Here is a 20,887-nt window from a genome sequence, read left to right as displayed (position 1 = left end):
GGTGGGTCACCTACCTGTTCACTACACCTGGACCATGGTGGGTCAACTACCTGTTCACTACACCTGAACCATGGTGGGTCACCTACCTGTTCACTACACCTGAACCATGGTGGGTCACCTACCTGTTCACAACACCTGGACCATGGTGGGTCACCTACCTGTTCCCTACACCTGAACCATGGTGGGTCATCTACCTGTTCACTACACCTGGACCATATTGGGTCACCTACCTGTTCACTACACCTGGACCATGGTGGGTCACCTACCTGTTCACTACACCTGAACCATGGTGGGTCACCTACCTGTTCACAACACCTGGACCATGGTGGGTCACCTACCTGTTCCCTACACCTGAACCATGGTGGGTCACCTACCTGTTCACTACACCTGGACCATGGTGGGTCACCTACCTATTCACTACACCTGAACCATGGTGGGTCACCTACCTGTTCACAACACCTGGACCATGGTGGGTCACCTACCTGTTCCCTACACCTGAACCATGCTGGGTCACCTACCTGTTCACTACACCTGTACCATGGTGGGTCACCTACCTGTTCACTACACCTGGACCATGGTGGGTCACCTACCTGTTCACTACACCTGAACAAGGTTGGGTCAACTACCTGTTCACTACACCTGGACCATGGTGGGTCACCTACCTGTTCACTACACCTGGACCATGGTGGGTCACCTACCTGTTCACAACACCAAAACCTTGGTGGGTCACCTACCTGTTCACTACACCTGAACCATGGTGGGTCACCTACCTGTTCACTACACCTGAACCATGGTGGGTCACCTACCTGTTCACTACACCTGAACCATGGTGGGTCACCTACCTGTTCACTACACCTGGACCATGGTGGGTCACCTACCTGTTCACTACACCTGAACAAGGTTGGGTCAACTACCTGTTCACTACACCTGGACCATGGTGGGTCACCTACCTGTTCACTACACCTGGACCATGGTGGGTCACCTACCTGTTCACAACACCAAAACCTTGGTGGGTCACCTACCTGTTCACTACACCTGGACCATGGTGGGTCACCTACCTGTTCACTACACCTGAACCATGGTGGGTCATCTACCTGTTCACTACACCTGAGAACCATGGTGGGTCACCTACCTGTTCACTACACCTGAACCATGGTGGGTCACCTACCTGTTCACTACACCTGGACCATGGTGGGTCACCTACCTGTTCACTACACCTGAACCATGGTGGGTCATCTACCTGTTCACTACACCTGAGAACCATGGTGGGTCACCTACCTGTTCACTACACCTGAACCATGGTGGGTCACCTACCAGTTCACTACACCTGAACCACGGTGGGTCACCTACCTGTTCACTACACCTGGACCATGGTGGGTCATCTACCTGTTCACTACACCTGGACCATGGTGGGTCACCTACCTGTTCACTACACCTGAACCACGGTGGGTCACCTACCTGTTCACTACACCTGGACCATGGTGGGTCACCTACCTGTTCACTACATCTGGACCATGGTGGGTCACCTACCTGTTCACTACACCTGAACCACGGTGGGTCACCTACCTGTTCACTACACCTGGACCATGGTGGGTCACCTACCTGTTCACTACATCTGGACCATGGTGGGTCATCTACCTGTTCACTACACCTGAACCATGGTGGGTCACCTACCTGTTCACTACACCTGAACCATGGTGGGTCACCTACCTGTTCTCTACACCTGAACCATGGTGGGTCACCTACCTGTTTACTACACCTGGACCATATTGGGTCACCTACCTGTTCACTACACCTGGACCATGGTGGGTCACCTACCTGTTCACTACACCTGGACCATGGTGGGTCACCTACCTGTTCACTACACCTGGACCATGGTGGGTCAACTACCTGTTCACTACACCTGGACCATGGTGGGTCACCTACCTGTTCACTACACCTGGACCATGGTGGGTCACCTACCTGTTCACTACACCTGAACCATGGTGGGTCACCTACCTGTTCACTACACCTAGACCATGGTGGGTCACCTACCTGTTCACTACACCTGAACCATGGTGGGTCACCTACCTGTTCACTACACCTGAACCATGGTGGGTCACCTACCTGTTCACAACACCTGGACCATGGTGGGTCACCTACCTGTTCCCTACACCTGAACCATGGTGGGTCATCTACCTGTTCACTACACCTGAACCATGGTGGGTATCCTACCTATTCACTACACCTGAACCATGGTGGGTCACCTACCTGTTCACTACACCTGGACCATAGTGGGTCATCTACCTGTTCACTACACCTGAACCATGGTGGGTCACCTACCTGTTCACTACACCTGAACCATGGTGGGTCACCTACCTGTTCCCTACACCTGGACCATAATGGGTCATCTACCTGTTCACTACACCTGGACCATGGTGGGTCACCTACCTGTTCCCTACACCTGGACCATAATGGGTCATCTACCTGTTCACTACACCTGGACCATGGTGGGTAACCTACCTGTTCACTACACCTGGACCATATGGGTCATCTACCTGTTCACTACACCTGAACCATGGTGGGTCACCTACCTGTTCACTACACCTGAACCATGGTGGGTCACCTACCTGTTCCCTACACCTGGACCATAGTGGGTCATCTACCTGTTCACTACACCTGGACCATGGTGGGTCACCTACCTGTTCACTACACCTGAACCATGGTGGGTCACCTACATGTTCACTACACCTGGACCATATAATAGACATAGGCCGAGATATACACTGAGCCAAAATATAAAAGCCTAACCATATAAAGTGTTGGTCCCATGTTTCAAGTGCTGAAATAAAAGATCCCAGAAATTTTGTATACCCACACAAATCTATTTCTCTCAAATGTTGCGCACAAAATTTGTTTACATCCCTGTCAGTGATAATTTCTAATTTGCCATGATAATCCATCCACCTGGTGTCAGAGGAAGGCCCTAACAATTGCCAAAGACTCCAGCCACCCTAGTCATAGACTGCTCTCTCTGCTAACGCACGACAAATGGTACCGGAGTGCCAAGTCTAGGACCAAAAGGGTCCTTAACAGCTTCTACCACCAAGCCATAAAACAACTGAACAGCTAATCAAATGGCTACCCAGACTATTTACATAGTCACTTTATCCCTACCCACATTAACATATTACCTCCATTACCTTAACTAACCTGTTCCCCCGCACATTGACTCGGTACTATACCACCAGTACATAGCCTTGTTATTGGGCCAGCAGCATACCACCCTGCATACCACCCTAAGCCAGCAGCATACCACCCTGCATACCGCTGCTGGCTTGCTTCTGAAGCTAAGCAGGGTTGGTTCTGTTCAGTCGGGAGATGGGAGACCAGATGCTGCTGGAAGTGGTGTTGGAGGGGCAGTAGGAGGCACTCTTTCCTCTGGTCTAAAAAAAAATATCCCAATTACCCAGGGCAGTGATTTGTCGGGTGCCGTTTTTCAGATGGGACGTTAAACGGGTGTCCTGACTCTCTGAGGTCATTAAAGATCCCATGGCACTTATTGTAAGAGTAGGGGTGTTAACCCTGGAGTCCTGGCTAAATTCCCAATCTGGCCCTCAAACCATCACTGTCACCTAATAATCCCCAGTTTACAATTGGCTCATTCATCCCCCTCCTCTCCCCTGTAACTATTCCCCAGGTTGTTGCTGCAAATGAGAACGTGTTCTCAGTCAACTTACCTGGTAAAATAATGGATAAATAAACTTAAAAAAAAGTTATTTCATTTTGTACTTTGTGTGTACCACATTGTGTGTTAAGGGCTTGTAAGTAATCATTTCACTGTAAGGTCTACTACACCTGTTGTATTCAGCATTTCACTGTAAGGTCTACTACACCTGTTGTATTCAGCATTTCACTGTGAGGTCTACTACACCTGTTGTATTCAGCATTTCACTGTAAGGTCTAATACACCTGTTGTATTCAGCATTTCACTGTCAGGTCTACTACACCTGTTGTATTCAGCATTTCACTGTGAGGTCTACTACACCTGTTGTATTCAGCATTTCACTGTAAGGTCTACTACACCTGTTGTATTCAGCATTTCACTGTGAGGTCTACTACACCTGTTGTATTCAGCATTTCACTGTAAGGTCTAATACACCTGTTGTATTCAGAATTTCACTGTAAGGTCTACTACACCTGTTGTATTCAGCATTTCACTGTAAGGTCTACTACACCTGTTGTATTCAGCATTTCACTGTACGGTCTACTATACCTGTTGTATTCAGCATTTCACTGTAAGGTCTACTACACCTGTTGTATTCAGCATTTCACTGTAAGGTCTACTACACCTGTTGTATTCAGCATTTCACTGTAAGGTCTACCTACACCTGTTGTATTCAGCATTTCACTGTAAGGTCTACTACACCTGTTGTGTTCAGCATTTCACTGTAAGGTCTACTACACCTGTTGTATTCAGCATTTCACTGTGAGGTCTACTACACCTGTTGTTTTCAGCATTTCACTGTGAGGTCTACTACACCTGTTGTGTTCAGCATTTCACTGTAAGGTCTACTACACCTGTTGTGTTCAGCATTTCACTGTAAGGTCTACCTACACCTGTTGTATTCAGCATTTCACTCTAAGGTCTACTACACCTGTTGTATTCAGCATTTCACTGTGAGGTCTACTACACCTGTTGTATTCAGCATTTCACTGTTAGGTCTACTACACCTGTTGTATTCAGCATTTCACTGTGAGGTCTACTACACCTGTTGTATTCAGCATTTCACTGTGAGTTCTACCTACACCTCTTGAATTCCGCTCATGTGACGAATATAATTAGATTTGATCAGTCCCAAATGTAAATGGGCAAGGCCAATAATTTTAGCGTTTCAAATAAATTATATATAAAGTGATCAAATGACTTGTTAGTCTAAACTTGAACTTTAATTAAAATGTTTGTCTGTCTCTACTCTGTCTGGGGCCCCATGCCATGCATTCACTGGAGGGCAGCAGATACCACAGTTTGTGGATTTTGTCCTCAAAGTGGATCCATCCACGTCATTACCCATTCATGTTCTTACGGACATCAGGGGTGTATTTATTACGGAAACCGTTTAACGAATCAGCAAGTCGGAATTTTCCTAATGTCCGAGTTCCAACTAGCATGTGAATGCGGCACGACTTGCTGCTCTGTGTTGTGAGAAAGGGAAGAGAACACAAGAGTTCTGTTTTTACCCCATCCAGTAGGTGGCGGCAATATACCGTTTCGGATGTAGTCCGCCAAATAAAAGCTTTAAAAAAGTAGAAGAAGAAGAGAAGACAAGCGGGGGGATACAGAAACTTTCTTCTCAAAGAGAGCTGATCTTTTGAAGCTTTCGAGAGACGTCCAGAGGTCACCAGTGGATTATTTATTTACCTGGGAGAGAGCACATTATATTGAAAGGTTTTACCAGGGTGAATAGAAGCTTTTTGTTTTGCAGTTTTATTCGCTAACTGTACATGAACTGAGCGCAGCTTCCGGATGTAACTGTTTAGGGTTTGGGTCTTCTTCTCTCTGCAGGATTTCGCCATTCTTCCTGTCTGTCCATGGTGGTTTGTAACAGCAATACGATCGATAATCCTCATGAAGTGTTTTCAGAAGAATGAAGACACCCGGGTAACAAGGTGAGCATTCATGCTGAATAAAAACTGTAGCCTTTGGCAGTCTGCAATATCCATCTTTCATGGCGCCTATTTGTTTAGTAAGTCTGGATGGAAATCAACCCTCCCAGTTTTTAGGGTCAATTGCCCTCTCCTCCCTCACCTCTCCTCCACAAGCCACGGACCAGTTGACTGTTGCCATTGGCTGTGGTTCTGTTCAATTTTGTTGTCATTGGCTGCTGTGTTCCCCAACCAATACCTGCCCTGTGGGGTTGTATTTTTTTTATTTTTATGTTCCAACTCTTCTCTTCTGTCTAACCCTTTTCCTACTGTCTCCTCTCCTTACTGAGAACTGTCTAACCCTTTCCTACTGTCTCCTCTCCTCACTGAGAACTGTCTAACCCTTTTCCTACTGTCTCCTCTCCTCACTGAGAACTGTCTAACCCTTTTCCTACTGGCTCCTCTCCTCACTGAGAACTGTCTAACCCTTTTCCTACTGGCTCATCTCCTCACTGAGAACTGTCTAACCCTTTTCCTGCTGTCTCCTCTCCTCACTGAGAACTGTCTAACCCTTTTCCTACTGTCTCCTCTCCTCACTGAGAACTGTCTAACCCTTTTCCTACTGTCTCCTCACTGAGAACTGTCTAACCCTTTTCCTACTGGCTCATCTCCTCACTGAGAACTGTCTAACCCTTTCCTACTGGCTCATCTCCTCACTGAGAACTGTCTAACCCTTTTCCTACTGTCTCCTCACTGAGAACTGTCTAACCCTTTTCCTACTGTCTCCTCTCCTCACTGAGAACTGTCTAACCCTTTTCCTACTGTCTCCTCTCCTCACTGAGAACTGTCTAACCCTTTTCCTACTGACTCCTCTCCTCACTGAGAACTGTCTAACCCTTTCCTACTGACTCCTCACTGAGAACTGTCTAACCCTTTTCCTACTGACTCCTCTCCTCACTGAGAACTGTCTAACCCTTTTCCTACTGACTCCTCTCCTCACTGAGAACTGTCTAACCCTTTTCCTACTGTCTCCTCTCCTCACTGAGAACTGTCTAACCCTTTTCCTACTGTCTCCTCTCTTTACTGAGAACTGTCTAACCCTTTTCCTACTGTCTCCTCTCTTTACTGAGAACTGTCTAACCCTTTTCCTACTGTCTCCTCTCTTTACTGAGAACTGTCTAACCCTTTTCCTACTGTCTCCTCTCCTCACTGAGAACTGTCTAACCCTTTTCCTGTCTCCTCTCCTCACTGACTGTCTCCTCTCCTCACTGAGAACTGTCTAACCCTTTTCCTACTGACTCCTCTCCTCACTGAGAACTGTCTAACCCTTTCCTACTGACTCCTCACTGAGAACTGTCTAACCCTTTTCCTACTGACTCCTCTCCTCACTGAGAACTGTCTAACCCTTTTCCTACTGACTCCTCTCCTCACTGAGAACTGTCTAACCCTTTTCCTACTGTCTCCTCTCCTCACTGAGAACTGTCTAACCCTTTTCCTACTGTCTCCTCTCTTTACTGAGAACTGTCTAACCCTTTTCCTACTGTCTCCTCTCTTTACTGAGAACTGTCTAACCCTTTTCCTACTGTCTCCTCTCTTTACTGAGAACTGTCTAACCCTTTTCCTACTGTCTCCTCTCTTTACTGAGAACTGTCTAACCCTTTTCCTGCTGACTCCTCTCCTCACTGAGAACTGTCTAACCCTTTTCCTACTGCTTCTCTCCTCACTGAGAACTGTCTAACCCTTTTCCTACTGACTCCTCACTGAGAACTGTCTAACCCTTTTCCTACTGTCTCCTCTCCTCACTGAGAACTGTCTAACCCTTTTCCTACTGACTCCTCTCTTTACTGAGAACTGTCTAACCCTTTTCCTACTGTCTCCTCTCTTTACTGAGAACTGTCTAACCCTTTTCCTACTGACTCCTCTCCTCACTGAGAACTGTCTAACCCTTTCCTACTGGCTCATCTCACTGAGAACTGTCTAACCCTTTTCCTACTGTCTCCTCACTGAGAACTGTCTAACCCTTTTCCTACTGTCTCCTCTCCTCACTGAGAACTGTCTAACCCTTTTCCTGCTGACTCCTCACTGAGAACTGTCTAACCCTTTTCCTACTGACTCCTCTCCTCACTGAGAACTGTCTAACCCTTTTCCTACTGACTCCTCACTGAGAACTGTCTAACCCTTTTCCTACTGACTCCTCTCCTCACTGAGAACTGTCTAACCCTTTTCCTACTGACTCCTCTCCTCACTGAGAACTGTCTAACCCTTTTCCTACTGTCTCCTCTCCTCACTGAGAACTGTCTAACCCTTTTCCTACTGTCTCCTCTCTTTACTGAGAACTGTCTAACCCTTTTCCTACTGTCTCCTCTCTTTACTGAGAACTGTCTAACCCTTTTCCTACTGTCTCCTCTCTTTACTGAGAACTGTCTAACCCTTTTCCTACTGACTCCTCTCTTTACTGAGAACTGTCTAACCCTTTTCCTGAGAACTGACTCCTCTCCTCACTGAGAACTGTCTAACCCTTTTCCTACTGAGAACTGTCTCCCTCCTCACTGAGAACTGTCTAACCCTTTTCCTACTGACTCCTCTCCTCACTGAGAACTGTCTAACCCTTTTCCTACTGACTCCTCTCCTCACTGAGAACTGTCTAACCCTTTTCCTACTGACTCCTCACTGAGAACTGTCTAACCCTTTTCCTACTGACTCCTCTCCTCACTGAGAACTGTCTAACCCTTTTCCTACTGACTCCTCTCTTTGTCTAACCCTTTTCCTACTGACTGAAACTGTCTAACCCTTTTCCTACTGTCTCCTCTCTTTACTGAGAACTGTCTAACCCTTTTCCTACTGACTCCTCTCTTTACTGAGAACTGTCTAACCCTTTTCCTACTGACTCCTCTCCTCACTGAGAACTGTCTAACCCTTTTCCCTTTTCCTGAGAACTGTCTAACCCTCCTCTGACTTCTCTTCACTGAGAACTGTCTAACCCTTTTCCTACTGTCTCCTCTCTTTACTGAGAACTGTCTAACCCTTTTCCTACTGACTCCTCTCTTTCACTGAGAACTGTCTAACCCTTTTCCTACTGTCTTTACTGAGAACTGTCTAACCCTTTTCCTACTGTCTCCTCTCTTTACTGAGAACTGTCTAACCCTTTTCCTAACCCTTTTCTGAGAACTGTCTAACCCTGTCTCCTCTCTTTACTGAGAACTGTCTCCTCTCTTTACTGAGAACTGTCTAACCCTTTTCCTACTGTCTCCTCTCTTTACTGACTCCTCTCTCCTCACTGAGAACTGTCTAACCCTTTTCCTACTGAGAACTGTCTAACTCCTACTGCTTCTCACTGAGAACTGTCTAACCCCTTTCCTACTGTCTCCTCTCCTCACTGAGAACTGTCTAACCCTTTTCCTACTGGCTCCTCTCCTCACTGAGAACTGTCTAACCCTTTTCCTACTGACTCCTCACTGAGAACTGTCTAACCCTTTTCCTACTGACTCCTCACTGAGAACTGTCTAACCCTTTTCCTACTGTCTCCTCTCCTCACTGAGAACTGTCTAACCCTTTTCCTACTGACTCCTCACTGAGAACTGTCTAACCCTTTTCCTGCTGACTCCTCACTGAGAACTGTCTAACCCTTTTCCTACTGTCTCCTCTCTTTACTGAGAACTGTCTAACCCTTTTCCTACTGTCTCCTCTCTTTACTGAGAACTGTCTAACCCTTTTCCTACTGACTCCTCTCCTCACTGAGAACTGTCTAACCCTTTTCCTGCTGACTCCTCTCCTCACTGAGAACTGTCTAACCCTTTTCCTACTGACTCCTCACTGAGAACTGTCTAACCCTTTTCCTACTGACTCCTCTGTCTCTCACTCTCCCCTCACTGAGAACTGTCTAACCCTTTTCCCTGCTGACCTCACTGAGAACTGTCTAACCCTTTTCCTACTGTCTCCTCTCTTTACTGAGAACTGTCTAACCCTTTTCCTACTGTCTCCTCTCCTCACTGAGAACTGTCTAACCCTTTCCTACTGACTCCTCTCCTCACTGAGAACTGTCTAACCCTTTTCCTACTGTCTCCTCTCCTCACTGAGAACTGTCTAACCCTTTCCTACTGACTCCTCTCCTCACTGAGAACTGTCTAACCCTTTTCCGACTGTCTCCTCTCCTCACTGAGAACTGTCTAACCCTTGTCCTACTGTCTCCTCTCCTCACTGAGAACTGTCTAACCCTTTTCCTACTGACTCCTCACTGAGAACTGTCTAACCCTTTTCCTACTGTCTCCTCTCCTCACTGAGAACAGTCTAACCCTTTTCCTACTGTCTCCTCTCCTCACTGAGAACTGTCTAACCCTTTTCCTACTGTCTCCTCTCCTCACTGAGAACTGTCTAACCCATTTCCTACTGACTCCTCACTGAGAACTGTCTAACCCATTTCCTACTGACTCCTCACTGAGAACTGTCTAACCCTTTTCCTACTGGCTCCTCTCCTCACTGAGAACTGTCTAACCCTTTTCCTACTGACTCCTCACTGAGAACTGTCTAACCCTTTTCCTGCTGACTCCTCTCCTCACTGAGAACTGTCTAACCCTTTTCCTGCTGTGTCTCTGTAGGGACAGTGAGCCTGGCCTATACATGATTATACAGGACCAGTCCAAAGTTTGGACACATCTACTCATGCAAGGGTTTTTCTTTCTTTGACTATTTTCTACATTGTAGAATAATAGTGAAGACATCAAACTATGAAATAACACATGGAATCATGTGTTTAATTTTTGGATTGGAGATACTTAATGTGAGTCTGGAAGGAGAGTTTACAGTCTAACCAGACACCTAGGTATTTGTTGTTGTCCACATATTCTAAGTCAGAACCGTCCAGAGTATTGATGCTAGTCGGGCGGGAGGGTGCGGACAGCGATCTGTTGAAGACTGACTTGTCTAGTTCAATAAAAAACAAGAGCCAGAGTAGTGCTGGTTAACTGTCCAGGATGGAGACTTGAACTGTCAAACCGCCTCAGTCAAGTGACATGACAACCAAAACAGTCCATTTAGCTAATAACAGTGGTAGGTCTGCAATTACACACTAGGACAGAGATGGAAACAGAGGTTTCTAGTGCTGTTTTGATGGATGAGGACAGTCCCCTACCCTCTGACCTCTACAGAGTCTCCCAGCAGGCCACACCTCTACCAAGATGGTGTTCTCCAGACTCCCTATTCTCAGTGAGGTGGGGTTCTCCAGACTCCCTGGTCTCAGTGAGATGGGGTTCTCCAGACTCCCTGGTCTCGGTGAGATGGGGTTCTCCAGACTCCCTGGTCTCGGTGAGGTGGGGTTCTCCAGACTCCCTGGTCTCGGTGAGGTGGGGTTCTCCAGACTCCCTGGTCTCGGTGAGGTGGGGTTCTCCAGACTCCCTGGTCTCGGTGAGGTGGGGTTCTCCAGACTCCCTGGTCTCGGTGAGGTGGGGTTCTCCAGACTCCCTGGTCTCGGTGAGGTGGGGTTCTCCAGACTCCCTGGTCTCGGTGGGGTTCTCCAGACTCCCTGGTCTCGGTGAGGTGGGGTTCTCCAGACTCCCTGGTCTCGGTGGGGTTCTCCAGACTCCCTGGTCTCGGTGGGGTTCTCCAGACTCCCTGGTCTCGGTGAGGTGGGGTTCTCCGGACTCCCTGGTGTCAGTGAGGAGAGCAGACTAGCATTCTGAGGTGGGGTTCTCCAGACTCCCTGGTCTCGGCGAGGTGGGGATCTCCAGACTCCCTGGTCTCGGCGAGGTGGGGATCTCCAGACTCCCTGGTCTCGGCGAGGTGGGGATCTCCAGACTCCCTGGTCTCGGCGAGGTGGGGATCTCCAGACTCCCTGGTCTCGGCGAGGTGGGGATCTCCAGACTCCTGGTCTCGGCGAGGTGGGGATCTCCAGACTCCCTGGTCTCGGCGAGGTGGGGATCTCCAGACTCCCTGGTCTCGGCGAGGTGGGGATCTCCAGACTCCCTGGTCTCGGCGAGGTGGGGATCTCCAGACTCCTGGTCTCGGCGAGGTGGGGATCTCCAGACTCCCTGGTCTCGGCGAGGTGGGGATCTCCAGACTCCCTGGTCTCGGCGAGGTGGGGATCTCCAGACTCCCTGGTCTCGGCGAGGTGGGGATCTCCAGACTCCCTGGTCTCGGCGAGGTGGGGCTCTCCAGACTCCCTGGTCTCGGCGAGGTGGGGCTCTCCAGACTCCCTGGTCTCGGCGAGGTGGGGCTCTCCAGACTCCCTGGTCTCGGCGAGGTGGGGCTCTCCAGACTCCCTGGTCTCGGCGAGGTGGGGCTCTCCAGACTCCCTGGTCTCGGCGAGGTGGGGCTCTCCAGACTCCCAGGTCTCGGCGAGGTGGGGCTCTCCAGACTCCCAGGTCTCGGCGAGGTGGGGCTCTCCAGACTCCCTGGTCTCGGCGAGGTGGGGCTCTCCAGACTCCCTGGTCTCGGCGAGGTGGGGCGCTCCAGACTCCCTGGTCTCGGCGAGGTGGGGCGCTCCAGACTCCCTGGTCTCGGCGAGGTGGGGCGCTCCAGACTCCCTGGTCTCGGCGAGGTGGGGCGCTCCAGACTCCCTGGTCTCGGCGAGGTGGGGCGCTCCAGACTCCCTGGTCTCGGCGAGGTGGGGCGCTCCAGACTCCCTGGTCTCGGCGAGGTGGGGCTCTCCAGACTCCCTGGTCTCGGCGAGGTGGGGCTCTCCAGACTCCCTGGTCTCGGCGAGGTGGGGCTCTCCAGACTCCCTGGTCTCGGCGAGGTGGGGCTCTCCAGACTCCCAGGACTCGGCGAGGTGGGGTTCTCCAGACTCTATGGACTCAGTGAGGACAGACTAGCATCCTGTGTTGGGGTTCTCCAGACTCCCAGGACTCAGTGAGGTGCGGTTCTCCAGACTCTATGGACTCAGTGAGGACAGACTAGCATTCTGAGGTGGGGCTCTCCAGACTCCCTGGTCTCGGTGAGGTGGGGCTCTCCAGACTCCCTGGTCTCGGTGAGGTGGGGTTCTCCAGACTCCCTGGTCTCGGTGAGGTGGGGTTCTCCAGACTCCCTGGTCTCAGTGAGGTGGGGTTCTCCAGACTCCCTGGTCTCGGTGAGGTGGGGTTCTCCAGACTCACTGGTTTCTGTGAGGTGGGGTTCTCCAGACTCCCTGTTCTCATTGAGGAGGGCAGACTAGCATTCTGTGTTGGGGTTCTCGAGATTCCCTGGACACAGTGAGGTGGGGTTCTCCAGACTCCCAGGACTCAGTGAGGTGGGGTTCTCCAGACTCCCTGGACTCAGTGAGGACAGACTAGCATTCTGAGGTGGGGTTCTCCAGACTCCCTGGTGTTGTCAGTGAGGAGGGCAGAATAGCATTCTGAGGTGGGGTTCTCCAGACTCCCTGGTCTCGGTGAGGTGGGGATCTCCAGACTCACTGGTCTCTGTGAGGTGGGGATCTCCAGACTCACTGGTCTCTGTGAGGTGGGGTTCTCCAGACTCACTGGTCTCTGTGAGGTGGGGTTCTCCAGACTCCCTGGTCTCGGTGGGGTTCTCCAGACTCCCTGGGCGAGGTGGGGTTCTCCAGACTCCCTGGGCGAGGTGGGGTTCTCCAGACTCCCTGGGCAGGGTGGGGTTCTCCAGACTCCCTGGGCGAGGTGGGGTTCTCCAGACTCCCTGGTCTCGGCGAGGTGGGCAGACTAGCATTCTGAGGTGGTGTTCTCCGGACTCCCAGGACTCAGTGAGGTGGGGTTCTCCGGACTCCCAGGACTCAGTGAGGTGGGGTTCTCCGGACTCCCAGGACTCAGTGAGGTGGGGTTCTCCGGACTCCCAGGACTGTGAGGTGGGGTTCTCCGGACTCCCAGGACTCAGTGAGGTGGGGTTCTCCAGACTCCCAGGACTCAGTGAGGTGGGGTTCTCCAGACTCCCTGGTCTCGGTGAGGTGGGGTTCTCCAGACTCCCTGGTCTCGGTGAGGTGGGGTTCTCCAGACTCCCTGGGCGAGGTGGGGTTCTCCAGACTCCCTGGGCGAGGTGGGGTTCTCCAGACTCCCTGGGCGAGGTGGGGTTCTCCAGACTCCCTGGTCTCGGCGAGGTGGGGATCTCCAGACTCCCTGGTCTCGGCGAGGTGGGGATCTCCAGACTCCCTGGTCTCGGCGAGGTGGGGATCTCCAGACTCCCTGGTCTCGGCGAGGTGGGGATCTCCAGACTCCCTGGTCTCGGCGAGGTGGGGATCTCCAGACTCCTGGTCTCGGCGAGGTGGGGATCTCCAGACTCCCTGGTCTCGGCGAGGTGGGGATCTCCAGACTCCCTGGTCTCGGCGAGGTGGGGATCTCCAGACTCCCTGGTCTCGGCGAGGTGGGGATCTCCAGACTCCCTGGTCTCGGCGAGGTGGGGATCTCCAGACTCCCTGGTCTCGGCGAGGTGGGGATCTCCAGACTCCCTGGTCTCGGCGAGGTGGGGATCTCCAGACTCCCTGGTCTCGGCGAGGTGGGGATCTCCAGACTCCCTGGTCTCGGCGAGGTGGGGATCTCCAGACTCCCTGGTCTCGGCGAGGTGGGGATCTCCAGACTCCCTGGTCTCGGCGAGGTGGGGATCTCCAGACTCCCTGGTCTCGGTGGGGTTCTCCAGACTCCCTGGTCTCGGCGAGGTGGGCAGACTAGCATTCTGAGGTGGTGTTCTCCGGACTCCCAGGACTCAGTGAGGTGGGGTTCTCCGGACTCCCTGGTCTCGGTAAGGTGGGGTTCTCCGGACTCCCTGGTGTCAGTGAGGAGAGCAGACTAGCATTCTGAGGTGGGGATCTCCAGACTCCCTGGTCTCGGCGAGGTGGGGATCTCCAGACTCCCTGGTCTCGGTGAGGTGGGGATCTCCAGACTCCCTGGTCTCGGTGGGGTTCTCCAGACTCCCTGGTCTCGGTGGGGTTCTCCAGACTCCCTGGGCGAGGTGGGGTTCTCCAGACTCCCTGGTCTCGGTGGGGTTCTCCAGACTCCCTGGTCTCGGTGGGGTTCTCCAGACTCCCTGGTCTCGGTGGGGTTCTCCAGACTCCCTGGGCGAGGTGGGGTTCTCCAGACTCCCTGGGCGAGGTGGGGTTCTCCAGACTCCCTGGGCGAGGTGGGGTTCTCCAGACTCCCTGGTCTCGGCGAGGTGGGCAGACTAGCATTCTGAGGTGGGGTTCTCCGGACTCCCAGGACTCAGTGAGGTGGGGTTCTCCGGACTCCCAGGACTCAGTGAGGTGGGGTTCTCCGGACTCCCTGGTCTCGGTAAGGTGGGGTTCTCCGGACTCCCTGGTGTCAGTGAGGAGAGCAGACTAGCATTCTGAGGTGGGGATCTCCAGACTCCCTGGTCTCGGCGAGGTGGGGATCTCCAGACTCCCTGGTCTCGGCGAGGTGGGGCTCTCCAGACTCCCTGGTCTCGGCGAGGTGGGGCTCTCCAGACTCCCAGGTCTCGGCGAGGTGGGGCTCTCCAGACTCCCAGGTCTCGGCGAGGTGGGGCTCTCCAGACTCCCAGGTCTCGGCGAGGTGGGGCTCTCCAGACTCCCTGGTCTCGGCGAGGTGGGGCTCTCCAGACTCCCTGGTCTCGGCGAGGTGGGGCTCTCCAGACTCCCAGGACTCAGTGAGGTGGGGTTCTCCGGACTCCCAGGACTCAGTGAGGTGGGGTTCTCCGGACTCCCTGGTCTCGGTAAGGTGGGGTTCTCCGGACTCCCTGGTGTCAGTGAGGAGAGCAGACTAGCATTCTGAGGTGGGGATCTCCAGACTCCCTGGTCTCGGCGAGGTGGGGATCTCCAGACTCCCTGGTCTTGGCGAGGTGGGGCTCTCCAGACTCCCTGGTCTCGGCGAGGTGGGGCTCTCCAGACTCCCAGGTCTCGGCGAGGTGGGGCTCTCCAGACTCCCAGGTCTCGGCGAGGTGGGGCTCTCCAGACTCCCTGGTCTCGGCGAGGTGGGGCTCTCCAGACTCCCTGGTCTCGGCGAGGTGGGGCTCTCCAGACTCCCTGGTCTCGGCGAGGTGGGGCTCTCCAGACTCCCAGGTCTCGGCGAGGTGGGGCTCTCCAGACTCCCTGTTCTCGGTGAGGTGGGGTTCTCCAGACTCACTGGTCTCTGTGAGGTGGGGATCTCCAGACTCACTGGTCTCTGTGAGGTGGGGTTCTCCAGACTCCCTGTTCTCATTGAGGAGGGCAGACTAGCATTCTGTGTTGGGGTTCTCGAGATTCCCTGGACACAGTGAGGTGGGGTTCTCCAGACTCCCAGGACTCAGTGAGGTGGGGTTCTCCAGACTCCCTGGACTCAGTGAGGACAGACTAGCATTCTGAGGTGGGGTTCTCCAGACTCCCTGGTGTTGTCAGTGAGGAGGGCAGAATAGCATTCTGAGGTGGGGTTCTCCAGACTCCCTGGTCTCGGTGAGGTGGGGCTCTCCAGACTCCCTGGTCTCGGTTGAGGTGGGGCTCTCCAGACTCCCTGGTCTCGGTGAGGTGGGGCTCTCCAGACTCCCTGGTCTCGGTGAGGTGGGGCTCTCCAGACTCCCTGGTCTCGGTGAGGTGGGGCTCTCCAGACTCCCTGGTCTCGGTGAGGTGGGGTTCTCCAGACTCCCTGGTCTCGTTGAGGTGGGGATCTCCAGACTCACTGGTCTCTGTGAGGTGGGGATCTCCAGACTCACTGGTCTCTGTGAGGTGGGGATCTCCAGACTCACTGGTCTCTGTGAGGTGGGGATCTCCAGACTCACTGGTCTCTGTGAGGTGGGGTTCTCCAGACTCCCTGGTCTCGGTGGGGTTCTCCAGACTCCCTGGGCGAGGTGGGGTTCTCCAGACTCCCTGGGCGAGGTGGGGTTCTCCAGACTCCCTGGGCGAGGTGGGGTTCTCCAGACTCCCTGGTCTCGGCGAGGTGGGCAGACTAGCATTCTGAGGTGGTGTTCTTCGGACTCCCAGGACTCAGTGAGGTGGGGTTCTCCGGACTCCCAGGACTCAGTGAGGTGGGGTTCTCCGGACTCCCAGGACTCGGTGAGGTGGGGTTCTCCGGACTCCCAGGACTCGGTGAGGTGGGGTTCTCCGGACTCCCAGGACTCGGTGAGGTGGGGTTCTCCGGACTCCCAGGACTCGGTGAGGTGGGGTTCTCCGGACTCCCAGGACTCGGTGAGGTGGGGTTCTCCGGACTCCCAGGGCGAGGTGGGGTTCTCCAGACTCCCTGGGCGAGGTGGGGTTCTCCAGACTCCCTGGGCGAGGTGGGGTTCTCCAGACTCCCTGGGCGAGGTGGGGTTCTCCAGACTCCCTGGTCTCGGCGAGGTGGGCAGACTAGCATTCTGAGGTGGTGTTCTCCGGACTCCCAGGACTCAGTGAGGTGGGGTTCTCCGGACTCCCAGGACTCAGTGAGGTGGGGTTCTCCGGACTCCCTGGTGTCAGTGAGGAGAGCAGACTAGCATTCTGAGGTGGGGTTCTCCTGACTCCCTGTCCTCGGCGAGGTTGGAATCTCCAGACTCCCTGGTCTCGGCGAGGTGGGGATCTCCAGACTCCCTGGTCTCGGCGAGGTGGGGATCTCCAGACTCCCTGGTCTCGGCGAGGTGGGGATCTCCAGACTCCCTGGTCTCGGCGAGGTGGGGATCTCCAGACTCCTGGTCTCGGCGAGGTGGGGATCTCCAGACTCCCTGGTCTCGGCGAGGTGGGGCTCTCCAGACTCCCTGGTCTCGGCGAGGTGGGGCTCTCCAGACTCCCTGGTCTCGGCGAGGTGGGGCTCTCCAGACTCCCTGGTCTCGGCGAGGTGGGGCTCTCCAGACTCCCTGGTCTCGGCGAGGTGGGGCTCTCCAGACTCCCTGGTCTCAGTGAGGTGGGGTTCTCCAGACTCCCTGGTCTCAGCGAGGTGGGGTTCTCCAGACTCCCAGGACTCGGTGAGTTGGGGTTCTCCAGACTCCCTGGTCTCAGCTAGGTGGTGTTCTCCAGACTCCCTGGTCTCAGTGAGGAGGGCAGACTAGCATTCTGAGGTGGGGTTCTCCAGACTCCCAGGACTCAGTGAGGTGGGGTTCTCCAGACTCCATGGACTCAGTGAGGACAGACTAGCATTCTGAGGTGGGGTTCTCCAGACTCCCTGGTCTCGGTGAGGTGGGGCTCTCCAGACTCCCTGGTCTCGGTGAGGTGGGGTTCTCCAGACTCCCTGGTCTCGGTGAGGTGGGGTTCTCCAGACTCCCTGGTCTCGGTGAGGTGGGGTTCTCCAGACTCCCTGGTCTCGGTGAGGTGGGGTTCTCCAGACTCCCTGGTCTCGGTGAGGTGGGGTTCTCCAGACTCACTGGTCTCTGAGGTGGGGATCTCCAGACTCCCTGGTCTCTGTGAGGTGGGGTTCTCCAGACTCCCTGGTCTCGGTGAGGTTGGGTTCTCCAGACTCCCTGGTCTCGGTGAGGTGGGGTTCTCCAGACTCCCTGGTCTCGTTGAGGTGGGGTTCTCCAGACTCCCTGGTCTCGTTGAGGTGGGGATCTCCAGACTCACTGGTCTCTGTGAGGTGGGGTTCTCCAAACTCCCTGCTCTCTGTGAGGTGGGGTTCTCCAGACTCCCTGGTCTCGGGGGGTGGGGTTCTCCAGACTCCCTGGTCTCGGTGAGGATGACAAACTAGCATCCTGAGGTGGGGTTCTCCAAACTCCCTGGTGTCAGTGAGGAGGGCAGACTAGCATTCTGAAGTGGGGTTCTCCAGACTCCCTGGTCTCTGTGAGGTGGGGTTTTCCAGACTCCCTGGTCTCTGTGAGGTGGGGTTCTCCAGACTCCCTGGTCTCTGTGAGGTGGGGTTCTCCAGACTCCCTGGTCTCTGTGAGGTGGGGTTCTCCAGACTCCCTGGTCTCTGTGAGGTGGGGTTCTCCAGACTCCCTGGTCTCTGTGAGGTGGGGTTCTCCAGACTCTCTGGTCTCGGTGTGATGGTGTTATCCAGACTCCCTGGTCTCAGTGAGGAGGGCAGACTAGCTCTTGGCTAGTTAATAGTTAGGACCTAGTCATCTTTTCTTGTTTAAACAAATGGCTGGGCTTGACTCCGTTGTCCCTTCCCTGAACAAAAATATAAACGCAACATGTAAAGTGTTGGTCCCATGTTTCATGAGCTGAAATAAAAGATCCCAGAAATATTTCAAATGCTCAAAAAAGCTTATTTGTCCAACATTTTGTGAACAAATTCGTTTACATCCTCTGTTAGTGAGCATTTTTCCTTTACCAAATAATCCATCCACCTGACAGGTGTGTTATATCGAGAAGCTGATTAAAGAGCATGCTCTTTACACAGGTTCACCTTGTGTTGGGGACAATAAAAGGCTATTCTCAAATATGCAGTTTTGTCACAGATGTCTTAAGTTTTGTGTGCAATTGGCATGCTGACTGCAGGAATGTCCACCAGAGCTGTTGCCAGAGAATTGAATGCTCATTTCTCTACCATTAGCCGGCTCCAATGTCGTTTTAGAGAATTTGGCAGAACGTCCAACTGGCTTCACAACCACAGACCATGTGTATGGCGTCGTGTGGTTTGCTGATGTCAACGTTGTGAACAGAGTACCCCATGGTGAGGTTATGGTATGGTCAGGCATAAGCTACAGACAACACAATCACATTTTATCGATGACAATTTGAATGCACAGAGATACCATGACGAGATTTTGAGGTCAATTGTTGTGCCATTCATCCACCGCCATCACCCCATGTTTCAGCATAATAATGCAAGGCCCCATGTTACAAGGATCTGGGCACAATTCCTAGAAGTTGAAAATGTCCCAGTTCTGGCCTGCATACTCAGACATGTCACCCATTGAGCATGTTTGGGATGCTCTGGATTGACGTGTACAACAGCGTGTTCCAGTTCCAATATTCAGCAACTTCACACAGCCATTGAAGAGGAGTGACATAAATGGTGGTCACACCATACGGACTGGTTTTCATGAGGTAAATGGTCACACCAGATACTGACTGGTTTTCATGAGGTAAATGATCACACCAGATACTGACTGGTTTTCATGAGGTAAATGGTCACACCAGATACTGATTGGTTTTCATGAGGTAAATGGTGGTCACACCAGATACTGACTGGTTTTCTGATCCATGCCAATGCCATTTTCTTAAAGGTGCATACCTGTATAGCCAGTCATGTAAAATCCATAGATTAGGGCCTAATTAATGCATTTAAATTAACAGATTTTCTTAAGAACTGTAACTCAGTGAAATCTTAAATGTTGCATTGCTATTTTTGTTCAGTATATTTCCAGGGTCTTTGATTTAATCTTTCTAGAGACGCTGACACTAACTTAACACACTCATGGAAAAGTGCTGTTCTCCCCCTAGAAACTGTCCTTTAGCCTTGCAATGAACTCTCACCACAATCTCCCCGTGGCTTCTGCGTGAGTAACCATCTGATTCAGAGGAAGAGAAAGAGAGCCTTCTCCTCTGAGGAGTTAGGATAGTCGTGAGCTGGAGTGTTTCGGCTTCTGTCTCCGTGGTAACAGTGTTTAGTTCTACTGCGTGTCCCCGGTACTGTAGCCTCTCCTCTGGTGACATCACCGGAGTCTGATCGTCCCTAGTGACCAGACACCACCCCCACGGTACTGGCATTGCGCTGAGACACCAAACAAAAGACATTGATTTCAAAGTTTAACAAACCATACAACTCCATGCACAAGGACGACTTTTAACAATTTAAACATTTTACCAAAATACATTTTACTGGAATGCATTTACTTGAAGAACTGTGCAAATTCAAAGTTTGATAACAGAATTTCAGTCCATGTTTTCTAAAAACCCTGTTTAAATATTTGCTGCGAATTAAGATTCATTTAAAGATGTCTGCAGAAGTAATGGGGTGTCAGCTATGACACGACACCTTGACTCTAACTACAGTAAGAGAAGTGGATTTACGCCCAGTAACGGAATGTCATCGTGGGTAGTCTGTAGTTCACAGCAACACATAATGATGGATATGAATGTCATCATGGGTCCCTGATCTGTAGTTCACAGCAACACATAATGATGGATATGAATGTCATCGTGGGTCCCTGATCTGTAGTTCACAGCAACACATAATGGTGGATATGAATGTCATCGTGGGTAGTCTGTAGTTCACAGCAACACATAATGATGGATATGAATGTCATCATGGGTCCCTGATCTGTAGTTCACAGCAACACATAATGATGGATATGAATGTCATCATGGGTCCCTGATCTGTAGTTCACAGCAACACATAATGATGGATATGAATGTCATCATGGGTCCCTGATCTGTAGTTCACAGCAACACATAATGATGGATGTGAATGTCATCGTGGGTCCCTGATCTGTAGTTCACAGCAACACATAATGGTGGATATGAATGTCATCGTGG

At 52.4% G+C, this 20,887-nt stretch overlaps 2 protein-coding genes across 2 annotated transcripts in view; one reads left to right on the top strand and one right to left on the bottom strand.

Annotated features, from left to right (window-relative positions):
• Positions 1-5,303: 5,303 nt before the first annotated feature.
• Positions 5,304-20,887, top strand: part of map3k22 (mitogen-activated protein kinase kinase kinase 22) — a 193,945-nt gene continuing 178,361 nt past the window's right edge. The window contains exons 1-2 of the mRNA XM_064941127.1: positions 5,304-5,439; positions 5,546-5,649. The gene's annotated coding sequence lies outside the window, so the exon portion shown is untranslated. The remainder of the gene's footprint in view (positions 5,440-5,545; positions 5,650-20,887) is intronic.
• Positions 12,925-14,725, bottom strand: LOC135518475 (protein PBMUCL2-like). Its single transcript, XM_064943648.1, has 3 exons — positions 14,637-14,725; positions 13,743-13,876; positions 12,925-13,529 (listed from the first exon to the last, which is right to left on the bottom strand). The coding sequence occupies exons 1-3, from the start codon at positions 14,723-14,725 to the stop codon at positions 12,925-12,927; spliced, it is 828 nt and encodes a 275-aa protein (XP_064799720.1).

The sequence above is a fragment of the Oncorhynchus masou genome, chromosome 28 (assembly GCF_036934945.1).
Source record: "Oncorhynchus masou masou isolate Uvic2021 chromosome 28, UVic_Omas_1.1, whole genome shotgun sequence".
Lineage (NCBI taxonomy): Eukaryota > Metazoa > Chordata > Actinopteri > Salmoniformes > Salmonidae > Oncorhynchus > Oncorhynchus masou.
This window is presented reverse-complemented; position numbering and strand designations above follow the sequence as displayed.